Source organism: Cydia strobilella, chromosome 21, assembly GCF_947568885.1.
Source record: "Cydia strobilella chromosome 21, ilCydStro3.1, whole genome shotgun sequence".
Taxonomy (NCBI): Eukaryota; Metazoa; Arthropoda; class Insecta; order Lepidoptera; family Tortricidae; genus Cydia; species Cydia strobilella.
In genome coordinates, this window is record NC_086061.1 from 9402739 (window position 1) to 9419478 (window position 16740).

The window sequence follows — 16740 nt, forward strand, 5'->3', positions numbered from 1 at the left end:
GGGTTTGCAATCCGGATATCCGAATTATCCGGATATCCGTCGAATCTAGAATCCGGATCCAACGTCTCATGGGATCCGGATATTTCGGATCTCACGGATCCGTTAAATATTGGTCATGGAACTCATGGCACATGGCATGGCATAGCACAAACAATTTTCGAATAAAATTAATGAATGATTTATTTTATTTAAATTCAAATACCTCAAGCTAGGTACATCACGCGATAACGTCATAAAATAAATACTAAATAAAATATTGCTTTAACGAAATAGTAGTACTAGTAGCACCGACAAGGTAATCGCAAGGGTAAGTATTAGTATGTTTTAAAGTAATAGGGTATTACACTGTATTTAAAATAAATTATTTCACACCATGCATGAAATAAAGCACCAGATAATTATTAGAAAAACATAGATAGCAGTTATTTTATAAATTGGATTGAAGTATAAAAAGTAGGTTAGTTGACCGCAAAGATAGATATAACTCCGTAATAGATGGATACAGTCTAAGGAAAAAACGTGCCTCGAAAATCACGAAAATTTGATTCTCGATCAGATGGCGCCACTAGTTTTGGCCTACTCTCGTATAGATGGCGTTGACGGTTTCGTTTGTTATTTATAATTTTAACGCATATCAGTGAAAGAACATGGGTCTAAATCATATAAAAATAATTAATGCAAATAAAAAAATCATTTATCCATATTTAAATACATTTTAACGTATTTATAAAAATCTTCATTTTTAGTTTTAAAGTATGTCGATAGATGGCAGTGAATTTACAGTGGTTACAAAATTTACTATGACAGTACCGCTCTATCTTATTATGTCCTCTTTGGTTGACCGTGACGTCACGATTTAATTTTTCATATAGATTCCATATTAGTAAATCGTTTTGACAGTTATAAAAAAAACTGATTTGACTAGGTAGTACCCTTTGTTATCAGGCTTTCGCCCAGTCGCCTGTGGGTCACCTGGAACGTCATTAGTGCTTGTGCGTGTCGTGTTGTGATCATTGACTTTTTTGTGTTATCGTGTCGGTTCCCCATCTTCTGTTAAAATAAATAACACGTGCTTGATGTGGTACATAATAGCATTGTATTTTTTTTTCTATAAAGACTGGTTGTTATTATTTAATTGTTAATTTGCGAATAAATGTTTAATTTTTGTCATACTTTTCTACACCGATTTCAGTACGTTAATTTCAAATAAATCCTACTATCAGTGAAAAAAGCCTTTTTATACCGAATCCTTGTAGAACGTAACTTTTTTATACATATCCGTATTATCCGAAATATCCGGATCTGAAAAATTGACGGATATTGCAAACCCTAGTCACGTCCTTCATTGCAGCCACACCTGGTTTACCAAATCAGTCAAATCTGAAAAAATCCAGGGTGAGGGGGCACCCTGGCCTAGAAATACTTAGGGCACCAAAATGTTTTAATCCGGCACTGGCAATTAGGCAGGCTTTAGACACATGTAGTTGCATGTATTTATCCTACCCTACCTAACTTTAGTGTCGTCACGTTTGCATTTTATTATACTGCGCAATTGTTACTAAATACTTACAGCAGCTTGCGTAGTTGTACTTGTAGATACTCGTTATATAATCACACACGACATAAATACTACAATCGGAAAATATTGCCATGCGTAGGCAAAAACTAATCAAAAAACCATAAAGTTACGATTTTAAGTATCCACATGTACATACTTCTACTTAATTATTTTACTACTCATCGTATACACTGACTTCTGAAACCTAGTCATTGTTCAGTTCAGTTCAGTTTTTGGTTCTTATGGCATCTGTCCATTGGGATAATTTTGCCAGCATCAAGGTTGTAGGAGCAGAATTTCAGTATCAAAGCACAAGCACCATTTGGAGTCATTAAAAATAACGTCAAAACTAGATCACAACTTGACTGTAACTGAATAAAAATACCTACGTTTATTTTATGTTGTTAAAGTATTTTTTTTAATTAATAATGCTGCGGAGGAGAATGTGTTACGTCGCACTGGTTTTAATTTTATACGTGTATGAAGTGAGTATTTTATTGATAACTATATATATATATATATTTTAATTTAGTACCTGATCACTGGTACATTTAATAACTGTATTCCACAGTAAAACTCATAATTAGGGTGATGTTTTTTTTTGTCCTGGGTGCGTTCACTTATTAAAGTTTGAAGTTGTAAAAAAAAAAAAATTTGATCACAAGCGACTTTTGGACGATTGTCTAGTTTTTACCTAATAAACAAGTTTCAGAGTTCGCAACTATCGTACGGCGATATCGACAAAAAACATTACCTCGTGTCAGAAGCCTACAATTTGTCCAAAATGATCTTCAACCGAGGCAGAAATAGTTATAACGAACTCAAGAAAAAATCATTAGACACAATCGACACATTTCTAGATTTGGTGAAGATTATGAACGACATTATGGGACGAGAGTTGCGGGGCGCCATTGTGAAGTTTTATAAAATAAAGTATTTTCATGATTTCACGAATTATATGATATCGATGGAGGAGGTGAGCATGAGTTTTACACTTCTAAGCAACGTTTAGAAATATGAAGCACCGTCAATTGGGGAAACTGGGGACGGTTGGGATAACAATAGACAAAAAAATAATTATGCAAACTTGGTTGACAGGTATGTATATATTTTTTGTAATCTTTGAATCACGATTTATCAGTCTAAGGGACAATTTTTCAACTAGCTAGATTAGAACATACTCAAAAAACGTTGTCTATAGTTATCCCATCTGTCCCCAGTTACCCCATTTGACGGCATTAATAAGTACCAAAATATTTTTCCCCTCACTAGCTCGGAAAGCCGTCTTTTATCCTTTAAAACAAGCGGGGAAAAACGCATTTTATCCACTAGTGGGGAAAGTAATTTGACCTTGAATGGAGCGTGTTTAAGTAGCTTGACAGATAACAAAACGTAAAACGCTCATAATAATGGTTCGTTCGATATTAATTATCATTAAATAAATGGTTTGAGAATCTAATAAAAAATACCAGATTTAGCTTTATTTAATGATTTTAATATTGAATATGAAAGTATTGCTGTCTGATATCTCTTAATTTTACCTTAAAATTCCATCATAAACGTTTGTTTTTTAATAATTATGTTAAATATAATTCTGAACGCACAAGTTGTCGATGCAATTTCAAAACGCATCATTGACATTTCATACGTTAGAAATGTCAACATTGTCAACAAAAATTTTACTTAAAATCTTCTCACGTAAAAGTACAGAATTTCCAGAGTTTTTTGTTATAATATCGTAAAAAAATGAGTGATTCCAGTTGATGAAGATGATCTAACGCCTGTGGATGTTGCACTTTCCTCGCTATAGTGAGGGGAAAAGTTTTGTGTTACACACGGGTGCAAATGTATTTTACTTCTCGTGTGTTAAAACACTCGCGGGTAAAATACAACTTTGCACCCTTGTATAACAAATAACTATTTTGATAGCAAAAAATACGTCATACCGTGGATATTGCTTCACTTACTTCTTTTTTGCACTTGTAGGAAATAGTAAATTGTGTTACAAGGGAGCAAAATGACATATTTACGGCGAGGGCGTACATTGAATCTTAAACGAAGCGAGAGTAACGAGGGATTCTAAAGTAGAATCCTGAGCGTAGTGAGGGATTAAGTGTGTTACGTCCAAGATGGAAATAGTTTTGCTCCCATGTGACACATACTGCTTTTCACATCACCGATGAGGTAATTATAAAAATAAAATAAAATATCTTTATTTCGGAACGTTCAAAGTTCCATACAATATTGTTAGTACTATCGTTATAGCTATGTGTTAGTAAATACATTAAAAACAAAACAAAACACACAACACAACACACGTACAAATTATGATGTTTTAAAAATATTATTTAAGCTAAAAAAATAATGTGCAAAAAAAATGTACAAATAGTGTCCTAGAACAGAAAAGTGTTATTTTGATCCCCCCTAGCAGGGAAGAAAAGTGCCACTTTGATCCCTCCTAGCAGGGAAGAAAAACCCCTTTTTCTAAATGATGTAAAAAACCTTTTTTTCCAGATAGTAAACATTACAGAACATTGCCTAATAGAGCCGCTGGAAAAGCTAGCAGACCTCAGGGACCAGTTTCACGATGTCATCAAGAACTTTGAGGATGTCCGGAACTTTGACTCTGTAAATAAATGCAATGACCAGTTGCCCGATGAGGTTGCTACAGCACATTGTATTCTTCACCAAGCTGTGTTGTAAGTATTATTTATTGAATATAGAAATTTAGTATGGCCCCTTAAAAATGTCAATAAAATTGTACAATAAATTGCCTGAAGAAATTAAAAAAGAAGAAAAAGAAACTACTTTTGCGAAGAAATTAAAACAAATGCTTGTAACAAAAACCTACTATTTTGTAAATGAATATTTATACGACCAACTCTAAAATGTAATTTTTTGTTTAATAAGTTAGTTACAGTTGTTACCTTGTGTATAAAAAACATTAGTTTAAGTTAGCTTAAGTTACTTTTAAGAATTGCCATGCCCTAACGGGGCTCATGTTTGATACTTTTATCTTATAAGAACCTATGTACAACAACATGAAAGCTAATAAACTACTTGAATACTAGTAATGGCTGAATACAATAGCCGTCATAGACAGCGCTTTAGTTTTAATGTTTGGTTCCTAAAATGGCCATGAGTCGCTAGTAGTACGATGGTGGACGTTCGGTCTTATGCGTTTACTTACCGGTGTTATTCTATCTAATATATTGATTATTTACGAAAGTCTTCTTGTTTTTTCTAATTCTTCAAGTTTATTTATGAAATGAATGAGAAATGATGAGCGTATTTAGGATTTCGTAGCCAAAATGACCTTTCCATAGATATATAGACATTTTTATCGCTTACCGCTTACCTTCAATTTTATACACGATGGCTAAAAAATAATTGGTCCATTTTCTATGGGAGGGTAAATTCTTTTTTAATACAGTTGCTCAAAACGTGCTACTTTTCGTGGCTGCGTTTAGCGTGCGGAAAGTTGGTTTTCGCGAACTAGTGCTTTTTACTTTTCCAATTTTTATTTTTTTTTACTTGTTCCAATTCATGACTACTTATTGATGAGTATTAGTTTATATTAGTTTCCTTTAAACGTCGTACGTATCTCGTTATTTTTACCTTTACCAACCTTTACATATCTCGGTACTCGTGGAGTAATGACATACTTTCCGCACTAGCATCGAAATGTACTATTTCGCAATTTCGTGGTTGGTCCCATAGTAAAAGCTGCTCAGTATAATCCCAAAACCTCCCTAGCAACGGGAATGCACTTATTTTTTAGCCATCCTGTAGAATAGATATTAGATATAGATTAATTTGATGTATAAATAAATATTAAAAACTGTAATTCCGGCCTTCACCACTGGAAGGCTTCGTCACTTTTTCTTTAATATATGACATCTATTACAGTTTTTAATTTATATATAGTAGTGTGACTACTTAAAAAAAAAACACAAAACAAAATATATAATAAAATAATTTGATTTGTTCCCAAAACTTTCGTAATGAATATTATTTCATAATTAATCAGCGCCTAAAATCGGACACCGACTTTTAAAAATTGTTTAATTGTGACTTATCAATTTGTCGTAGATTGAAAATTAATGCGTAATTTAATCATTTATATTTATACAAGTCTACGTCGACTTGTCGTTCGCTAGTTTGCTTGCGGTACAGCGCCATCTCTTGGTGTATCTTTAAAATTCTCTCTGTATGTACAAACCAACTTATACCTACTCTACATTTCTTTGTAGAGTATTGATTGAAATTGCTCATGTGGGCATATCCAAATCTAAATTTGTCTAAATGAATAGGGGATATTACTGCAATGTTCTGCAACCAAAGTGCATGGCTAGCCCGTTTAGAGTAACTTATACATTTGACAACTTTTCAGAGTTAATAAAATATGACATTGATGCATCAAGGCGGTTTGTTTACAAAGTACCTACCGGGAAACGCGAGTCCGAAATTTCGCTATCTGCCTCTTTATCGCTCAAATATGCAAGAGTGACAGAGATGTTAGATAACGAAATTTCGATTTTCATGTTTTGCGATAGCGGATAGACCCTCAGATTGTGGCAGTGGGGCCCCCTGCGCAGTTTCGCGTAATATTTCCTCCAGCGTCTCAAACCGGACGCTGGCTTAAAAAAATATTCCAATTTATTTACATATTACAGATACGACATAAAATCATTTAATAAATATCAAAGATAGATATAACTCCGTAATAGATGGATACAGTCTAAGGAAAAAACGTGCCTCGAAAATCAAGAAAATTTGATTCTCGATCAGATGGCGCCACTAGTTTTGGCCTACACTCGTATAGAGGGCGTTGATTGTTTCGTTTGTTATTTAACAATTTTAACGCATATCAGTGAAAGAACATGGGTCAAAATCATAAAAATAATCATTTATCCATATTTAAGTACATTTTATCGTATTTTTATAAATCTTCATTTTTAGTTTTAAAGTGTGTCGACAGATGGCAGTGAATTTACTGGGGTTACAAAACTTACTATGACAGTACCGCTCTAGTATAAGTTACTCTATGGTCCAATTACATCTGAGACTGACATTTTCCTGTAATTTTTTTAATTGGTATATTGAATATATTGAAGTCTACGTCGACATGTCGTTCGCTAGTTTGCGTGCGGTACAGCGCCATCTCTCGGTCTATCTTTAAAATTATCCCTGTATGTACAAACCATAGACAAGTAGTTATAGACGCGCCACCGAGCGACCGGGGGTAAGAGAAAGAATATATATTTGTATAAAATTTGGGCAGCATAGGATGTTTTCTCTTTCCCTTATAAATTTCGGTATTTCGCCAATGATAGGCCAGGAAATGAATGCCCAAAAAAAGTTATAGAGGGAAATGCTTGGAACACAATTTTTGACTTCTTAGCTTTGTTTGGACTAGTTAGAAGGTGTGTACATATCAAAGGTCCCCGGCCGTTCCTGGTGCTGGGGGGGTTTGAAGGTTCCATTTTTCGGTTTTTCGATTATATCTCGGAAACTATGCGTCTGGGCGACTTGGCCACTTATACAAAATGAAAAGAGATTTAATTTGTTACAAGTTTTATTACGTCATGTTTTTCGATATCTTGTAGTTATTGATATATCCGCGCCTGAAGGTTTATTTAGGGCTCTCATCTCATTTTTATCTTGATTATCTACATCAGTGAAGCTTCTAGGCCGGGTTTGGTATCGTTTTAGTATAAATCGGGGGTGCTGAATTAATTTATTATTTTTATTTATTTATTTAACCTTTATTGCACAGTACAAGAAAGCACAAATGGCGGACTTAATGCCGTAAGGCATTCTCTACCAGTCAACCAGTGGGCCAAACAGAAAATTTACAATTGGTGCGGAAAAGAAAATCAGTACAGAGAGATAAAAGTCACTATCTGAATACAACTAACTATTATCAATAAACATACGTAAAAAAAACATAAACACATTTATATCAAATCCAAATCTAAATGAATTCAAACATTCCAGATTCAACGAAGTAATGAAACAAAGCCTGGGCACCATAGTGACGGTGAAGACCAGACAACACGCTCAAGATATGAACGACACTATTTACAACGTACAAACATGCCTCAACAACTTCGTGCCGAAGTTCTTCGACCAACTCCTGATCGATGTTTACACAGACGAATGCGAGTATTTAAAGGTGAGTTCATGGAGGCTATATAAAGGAGCCAAATCTCTATGTATGAAAAGTGTCCATCAAAAAACAGTAATTAGGCGGCGCCACCATACACCGAAATACTACCAAAAACAACCTACGTAATTTGGTCGGGTTATTTGTTGCCTTATATGGCTTATGTCCCAGAGCCTAACTAGCGCCACCGGAGAGATTAGGAACTATTATTTAAAGCTGAAAGCGGTCACTTTTGCAACATTTCTGCCATAAGAGATGTGCATCCTTTCTATACCATCCATAGGTGAGTTGATAATGTTGATATCCGTTGTTTGTATCTACCTGTATTTAATGATACTTAAACACAGATGGCGGCACCAGTAATGGACAAGGACCAATTAATGACATATTTTCCCCGTGAACTCAATTTTTAAGAAACAGACTATATTTTTAAATTAACCACACTATGTTCAGATAACTGATGGCCCTAATAACTAGTAAAGATCATAAATGGTAGGCTATAAGTCATTACACCTTTGCTGTCCATTACTGGGTACTACTGTGCTTAACATGTCCATGATTGGTACCGTCACCCAATCAAAAAAAAAAACAAATAAATCTAAAACTAAATACAAAATATTAAATGAATAATTACCTGTGCACTCGTGGCCAGGGACCGGACAACCCTTTCCGCGATAAAACCCTTTCAATGGGCAACACTTAAACACGGCTAACACATTGAAAGACTTTTCCTTTTGAACTGCAAGCCCATTCATACCCTTACCTTTGACTAACCCTTACCGAAATGCTAACCAAAAATAAGGCTAGCCCTTAATAAGGGTTACCCTTATCTTTAAGCGCTTTTTATAAAGGTTTCCCTTTGCGTGAAAGAGACAGGAGTAGTATATATCTACGGTAGTGTATGAAAAGGAAAGAAAATACGTGCCTAGTCAAAGAACGCCGCCGTCGCCGCCGACGATCGCTCGGATTCGAAGTAATGTGTGCTTTATGAACAAGGTAGACGACTTAAATTAGCACGCTTATATGCTAAAAGGGAAGCCCTTTATAAGGCTAACCCTTATAAGCAATATGCAAGGTGTTGGTGAGCGGATGATACGGGTTTTGTAAGGGTATTTGGGCTACCGATCACTCAAATGTGGTAGCTTTATATAAGGGTTTTTAAAACCAAAACAAAGGGTTTCGTCTGGCAAAGGGTATGGTGAGTTAAGCCTTATGCAATACCCTTATAAAACCCCGATAAGGGATAGCGGGCCGGTCCCTGCTCGTGGCTATGTCAGCCGTAAGCACAAATTACTAAGAAGATACGCTGTAAGTGGTAACCCTCGCGACCGAGACCGGACCGAGGATCTCGACCTCTTAGGCCCCATTAGCACGAGAGCTTAAAAAGCGTTGCGTGTGCTACGCACCCATAAGTAAAGCGAGAAAGCGATATCTCTTTCTCGCTCTTATGGTGCGTCACACACGCAACGCTTTTTAAGCTCTCGTGCGAATGGGCCTTAATATTTTATTTTAACCTATAGGTGGTGAACGCGTCAATCACGGACTTGATGAAAGACAAGGCCAACGTGACGCACTTCCCGAGCAAGTGGAAGCGGTTAACGGATCTGCTGAAAACCAAGTAAGTTCTGCATTCAAAAATATAGGTAACTAACCATACAACGAATTGCCGCTATGACGCTCACGGCCCCTACTCGTATTGGGGCTCATCCACAAATTGCGTCACACGAATTTCATGATATTCTGACCGAGGGGTCCCCCTCATTGGCAATCACCCCCCACACCCTGTGATAGTGTAACGTATTTGGCAATTATATTTTTAACAGAAACAGCCGAAAATTCGAAATAATTAAAATTTAATTAAAAATATAATTGATAAAAGCAACATTAGAATATTTTCAACACTAAAATCGATTAGAGTACTTAACTAATTAAGTATAGTTGGTCAAACCAAATTGGCAGTAAATAAGAACAAAAAAAAACTATACTCATCCTTTGCTTTTGGGTGCTAGTACTAGTGTACGACAAAGATAGTATGATTCTCTCTGTCTATGTTTGAAATGAGACAGTTCTATACTTAATAATGTTTTTTTTACGCTTTTCAGACTAAAATCTCCGAGCCATGTGTTAAATCAGCCAATCTTTGCAACGATATTCGCCATCGTCAATAATACAAGTGACGATGCCACGAGAAGACTTTTACACTAGAGGGCGCCTGTAGTTTCTTATTCTTAGGGAAATAATTGGAAATCAATAGGGAGTATTACTGCAATATTCTGCCACCAGAGTGCAGCACTAGCACACATTGTAGAGTAAGAGGGTATTACTGCAATGTTCTGCCGCCAGAGTGTAGCACACACACACACAAATATTTATTTATGGTTAGCACATCCTAAACCATAGAGTAACTTATACATACTATGCCATAAACAGTTTTTTTGACAAGTTTTCACTATGACTTTGATGCGTCAAGGCGGTTTGTTTACATAGTCTACCGTGAAACTCGAAAATGCGTTATCTGCCTCTTTATTGCTCGAATATGCAAGTGATAGAGAGGCAGATAACGAAATTTCGATTTTCGTGTTTCAAGGAAGGCCCTCAGTATGGGCTAATGGCGCCCCCTACGCAGTTTTGCGTAATATGCCCTATTTAAAATACTTAGCTATTTGTGTAAAGAGGGTTTTTGCTGTGAGTGCTAATATTTGAATCCTGAGCAAGCGAATGATTCTATAATAGAATCACAAAGCGATAAAAGTGTATGATTTCAGATTTAATTTATTTTACATACTATTTAATTTATTTTTATATGTAATGTGTAGGTATATCTTAATTTAAAACATCAGAATAAATCTTTTGTACATATGAATTGTTTTTACTTGAATATATGGAGATACTAAGAATCCGGCCAAAAACATGTCGTGCCATACATACGAAGATATTTGTCTATATGGGAGGGGAAATACCCACATCTACTTGAAGTTAGCTGGAAGAGATCCCTTATAGGGATAAGTTTGACTTTATAACTATTTCTGTAAATCTTATGTAAACTTGTGTTGTTTACAATAAAGTGATCACTACTACTACTTCTATTACCTAGCTACTAAATAATAAAAAACTACAAGTTTAACAAATTTTAATTTTAAATCACTTAAGTATCTTATAAACACATGGTATTGTCGATATAGTATAAGGTATTTGAATACATAACTGAAGTATTTAATATATGTATACATTCATAAATTACTAATCGATATGATAAAATGCTTAACAATAGGGTATTTGACAACATTAAAAATATATAACGAATTGCTGTCATCCTGAAAGATAATAAACTAATAAAGTATATTTCACTATATTTGAATGTAAATTGTGTTTAGTTTTTGGAATATAAACGAAAGAAAATTTAATATTTTTTGAAATTTCATCAGGGACGTGAACGCTCTGTAATTGGTCAACGCTCGGATGACGTCACACGCGGGTAAACATTCTTGATTGCCTTGAGTGTTTTAACTGTTTTATTTGTATTTAGTTAATTTTAGTTATTGTTCCACAGTTTTCTGATATATTCCGATTTATCCGTACACAGCACGTACGTAGTACGTAGCACAATATTCATAAGAATCTCAAAATGGAGCCGAAATATGTGAAAGCTGATAGCGGCAACCTACCAGACATAGACGCATTAATGGTTGCACTTTTCTTTAAAGATAAACCGGATTACTATGCTGCGGAACTTAGAAATGTAAAAACAGCTGTGTGAGTATACGTAGAAATTGTTTATTTACGAACATTTCGATTTCGATGATACGAATACGACGACGATATATATATAGAATACGATGACGAGAATAGTATCTCCATACTGCACTTTAGTTTGAAAGAAAAAGTATGCTACTAACTACCTACTAATGCTGAAAGAGCTATGTTATGAGGTTATGTAGTAATACATTAAATACCCAGATCTTGTTTCGTTAAATACAACTAAATCCGCTGCTTTAACTACCATATTTATTTACAGTTAAATATTACTTACATTGAAGTGGTCTTCACACATAAAAACATTTGTTTGCGCTAAAATGCTCTTTGGGTCTCTTCGCGCTAGTTTTAACCACATTTTTCTTTTTTTGGGATTCGTTGGAACGGAAACAAACAATTTATCTGGATTTTTTTATAGTCGTACTTGAACATTGCGGCACTATACACCATTTATATACCATTTTACAGTGAAATAATCAACTCAATGCACATAAACCATAAGATTTACTAAGGTCATTGACTGAGTTTACTCGCGTGTGACGTCACACGTGTCACGTGATTAGCCCCTTTGCAAAAACAGCGTTTAAGGCGCGTTCAAAATAAACAAACTTTAACATTGTTTTTTTATATTTAATACAGGAAATTTCACGGAAATATTAATGTAGTGTAATTATTAAGTTATAAACAATCAATTAAAACCATTTTCAAAAATTAGTCAAATAGCCTATTGTCTTAGGGCAACTATATTCTTTATTGTCTTACGTTTAAATTAAAAAATAAAACAATGTGAATTTGTGTCCAAATGGTTGGTGCGAAACTCCTAGCTTCGGGCGAACTCGGCTCCGTCCGTTAAATTACACTACATAATACATAATATATTTATACTTAAGAGTTTTGAATGATTCACGGTTAGTTTCACTAGACTTATATTGACCGGGATATAGACCGTGATTACCTTTTCAATTCAAAACGTAATCACGGTCTATATCCCGGTCAATATAAGTCTAGTGAAACTAACCGTGAATCATTCAAAACTCTTAAGTATAAATATATTATGTAGTGTAATTTAAAAACTTATTATTTAAAATAGGGATTATTTGATTGCGCGATTGGTGCCTAATAACAGTGTATAATAATTATAACGAATAGATATAGTGAAGCTACTTGAGTATGAGATACACAACACTTTTGAGCTCCGTGGGATACCTGGAACAAAAAATAATCATGTTTCTGTACTGTTGCCCAACCCCTCTTGAAAAGTGAGAGGAGGCAGTAGGATGTTTAACCCCTTTTTTAGAATTTAAAAAAGACTACACGATCTTGACGTGTATTTTTATTGAAAAAAGTCGACATCTAGCGTCAAGTAGCGGTATTATCAGTACTGCTACTCGACACTAGATGTCACTTGTGTCGCGACTGACGAAAAGTGAAAAAACAATTTACAACTAATATTATAAGCAGAAGGAGTTGTAAATAGAGTTCCGGTTATAATATTAAAAAATCGTTGAGATTAGACTTTCCGTTTGTCGCGACATCTATTGTCGAGTAGCAGTACTGATAATTCCTATACTTGACGCTAGATGTCGACTACGAAAATAATAGTCGTTTTGGTAACAAAACTGATGTACTGAGGCTCTTCGGAGGCCGACATCTCTGACAGCCTGTCCAGCCATTCATACTATAACTTACATGGTAGTTTCAGTCCTTATGCAGGAACTTGTTGAAGGCCTGGTACGAGGTCTCCAGGTCGAAGATGAGCTGTCTCCCCTGGGCCTCGGACAGCTCGTCGGAGGCCGACATCTCTGACAGCTTGTCCAGCCATTCTTCGACCTGAAAGTTTTAATGTTACTGCATTAACTTTGATCGCCAATAAGAATTAAACTTTGACAGGTCTGCTCGAAATGTTGTCATACATAAAAAATATGAGGATCATATTGTCAACATTGTCACTTCGTCAATAGTATGGTAGTGGTGGTTGAAGACAGTGAGGACAAAAGAGGAAGCCTTCGAAGAACAGAGGCGAGTGGAACTGAAGGCCTGGCCACCTGCGACCTGCGCGGTCATCAAATACAGAGAGACTCAAACATATAAAATTATTTTAAAACGACACACACGCGCGCCCTCGACCAGTGAAGACGTGTCGTTGCTCCGTGAAGACGGTCCTCGTAAATTGGAACGAAACATGTCGAGCTATTCGACTTCATAATACGTGAGTGACCCGTTTTAAAATAATTTAAATACAATTTTGTTGGAGGGGTGCTGATTTGAAGTTGCAGTTACGTCAGCCACCTGAGAGCTCACGAACTTCGCATTCTCATCAATCAGTGCAACATTCGCCGTGGTCGAAACCGGCCAGGACAGTATGATGATGGTAGTTTCCAAATGTGGAAAATAGGCTTATGGATGGATTAGTAAATAATCTCCCTAAGCGCCACTTGCTCCATTCCACTAACCCGGGATTAAGCAGTTAAACTGTTAACCCAGTGTCAAATTGTACTGGTAACCATGGTAACTCTATGTTTAACCGGTTAACACCGGGTTAGTGGAGTGGTGCAAGTGGACCTAAAAGAAATTAACAGTTAAATATCATTTGTTTTCTTAATTCGTTACTTGTTTCGTAGGTGAAATAGGAAAAGTTCACCAATCAGAAAGAGATTCAACCTCTCAGCTCCGGCACACCAACTCAAACTATCTGAGGTACTAAAGCTTACAGGATAAGCTTAGGCTTAGAGGCTTAGCTTATAGGCTTATACGAAATACTGTGTTTGACATGTAAAACTATGTTTTATAAAGGAATAAATGAATGAATGATAGCAGTATTAGCAGTGAATTCTTTCATTATTATTCACTAACCTTCAGTTTCTCCTCAAAGTCCTTGGGCAGCATCACGAGACGGTCCATGATGTCCCGCAGGTCCCGGAGCTCAGGCTGGATCATGTCCATGGCACGGAACTCATCAGAGGCACTTTAATAGAGTAGCTGACATTACTAACCTTCAATTTCCCTTCAAAGTCCTCGGGCAGCATCATGAGACGGTCCATCTCTCTACTCTGAACTTAGTAATGAAGGCCTCAATATTAGGGAACTCCGTGCCTTGCACTTGCTTGAACGCGACCTTGTATTGCACAAGCGGGCGGCTACACGCCGCTGTATATTCTGGAGCCAGCACCAAGTCCCGTATAACTCAAGTCTTGTGTCTGTAAAAGTGGTAAACTGCTGATAATTGGAAAAAACATGAGATCACGAAGAAAAGTACAAACCTTGCATTGTAAACGTATTCCGGTGTTGCTAAAACGTGAGGCAAGCTTAGAAAGGTAATAATTGAGTGGAACACGCACTAATTTTAAGGAGAATAAATAGAAAACAAATATTTATTATTTATTTTACAAGACGATGACAAATCCTTTCCGCCCTTTTTTTTTGGTTATAATGGCTTTTGCTGCTAGGGCTAGGGCACTTTGCCAACGTCAAGTTTTTTAGGGACAAATCTCCACACTCGTGCGCGAATCGCGGCGCGAAGCCGCGAACGCTGCTCACTAGGAGAAGAACGATAACTCCGTACAAAAAATGTGCCTTTCAAACGTTTCGTTTATATTACTATTATTCTGAGCGTTCGCGGTTTCGCGCATGAGTGTGGAGGGCCCTATAGACCTAGCATTTACATAGATCAGCTATACGCGTGCGCCCGTGAGGGACAGAACATACGCAATGCGACAATATGATTGGTCGAGTAGATTAGTAGCCCACCATAAACCATAGTCTCCATGCATAAACCATACTAAATCGGTGAGGAATAAAAAAAAAACCGGCCAAGTGCGAGTCGGACTCGCGCACCGAGGGTTCCGTACTTTTTAGTATTTGTTGTTATAGCGGCAACAGAAATACATCTTATACATCATCTGTGAAAATTTCAACTAGCTATCACGACTCATGAGATACAGCCTGGTGACAGACAGACGGACAGCGGAGTCTTAGTAATAGGGTCCCGTTTTTAGGTCCCCTTTGGATACGGAACCCTAAAAATGATGTCATTTCCTCCCACCCGTCATGCCCGATCCAGTTCTAGATTCATAATTTTTTGGTATGGCAAGATTGAAAGCGTCTATTTTTCTTTTGTTTTTTTTTACGTCCCCTTCCCTTCGTTTTCGCGGGAACTTGTTATTTTGATTGGAGTGCATTTTCAGTGTGTTGAGAAAAAAGTTGTTAAATTTAATAAATACGATTTGTGTTTTATGGAATTGGAATCTCATAACAGGCATTTTGACATGTAAGTAACGTTTTGTTTCGCGGCAAACTGTTATCAGTCTAATTCTTTAGATGCAAGTTGCAACCTCCATCTAAAGAATTAAGCAATACGACCTTGAACCAACCAACCACAGGCAACTAATATTCATCGAGACAATTCTAAAAACCCCAAACACAATTAGGTTGCGTTGTTTTATCACAGAGTTCCTATGACCACCTTCTGTCTCCATCATCAGATCAGCTCGATGATACCATAATATTGCATTGTCACCCGACTTACATATGTATGCAAATTTTCAGCTTCATCGGAAACCGGGAAGTGGGTCAAATTTAACTTGCAATATTTGACCCTTACAAACATGTTACATACATATTATATACATAAGTACATTGCAAGTTAATAATAAAATAAAAAATAAAATAAATAAAATAAATAAAGAAATAAAATAATAAAAAGCTTGTAATACCCCTTACTCAGTTATAAATCAACTAAGTATTGGTAGGACTTATTTTGCTAAAAGGCAATTTAATACAACATCTATTCATCTTTACAACAAAGCGAACAGAAACAATAAATCATATAACGAGTGTAAATTAAAGACTACGATATGTAATATTGTCTTCGGTTACCGCGATAGTTGGTGGTTTTTCTCTACCACCAGCTTGGGATCCTGTAGTCCACCTGATAAAGGAGCAAGCGAGACATAGACTGTGAGACCGTAGTGTTGGATGATGCTGGACATTCTGATGTTAGTTAGTTAGTTAGTTTTGCTGGGCATTTTCCGCAACTCGACATCCAATGTGCCTATTTTGCGTGAAACGAGGTAGCGCTACTCTAACCACCCCAGCTCCTCCACGAAGCCTAGCAAGGTCTTCAGGTTGCTAGTAGCTTCCTTTAGTGTGCATGGATTTCCTAGGTATTTGCTCCTATATACTTCTACCTGTTTACAGTCTAGGAGAATATGTTTTGTTGTTTCTTCTTCTGCCATGCACGCTCTGCACATGGGGCTGTCCG

The 16740-nt window shown here is 36.3% G+C and overlaps 1 protein-coding gene and 1 pseudogene across 1 annotated transcript; one reads left to right on the forward strand and one right to left on the reverse strand.

Moving 5' to 3' along the window:
* The first annotated feature begins 1830 nt into the window (after window positions 1-1830).
* On the forward strand, window positions 1831-10482 carry LOC134750937 (uncharacterized). The gene is made up of 6 exons (XM_063686191.1): window positions 1831-2043; window positions 2271-2534; window positions 4073-4257; window positions 7559-7736; window positions 9248-9345; window positions 9830-10482. Exons 1-6 carry the CDS (start codon window positions 1987-1989, stop codon window positions 9930-9932), a joined length of 885 nt encoding a protein of 294 aa, XP_063542261.1. The 5' UTR covers window positions 1831-1986; the 3' UTR covers window positions 9933-10482.
* Window positions 10483-13175: 2693 nt separating this feature from the next.
* Window positions 13176-14747, reverse strand: LOC134751282 (vacuolar protein sorting-associated protein 28 homolog; annotated as a pseudogene).
* Window positions 14748-16740: the final 1993 nt, after the last annotated feature.

Coding starts and splice junctions, on each gene's coding strand:
- LOC134750937 (XM_063686191.1), top strand. CDS start 1,987: ATGCTGCGGAGGAGAATGTGTTACGTCGCACTGGTTTTAATTTTATAC. Junction 2,044..2,270: donor TAATTTTATACGTGTATGAA/GTGAGTATTTTA, acceptor AACAAGTTTCAG/AGTTCGCAACTATCGTACGG. Junction 9,346..9,829: donor ACGGATCTGCTGAAAACCAA/GTAAGTTCTGCA, acceptor TACGCTTTTCAG/ACTAAAATCTCCGAGCCATG.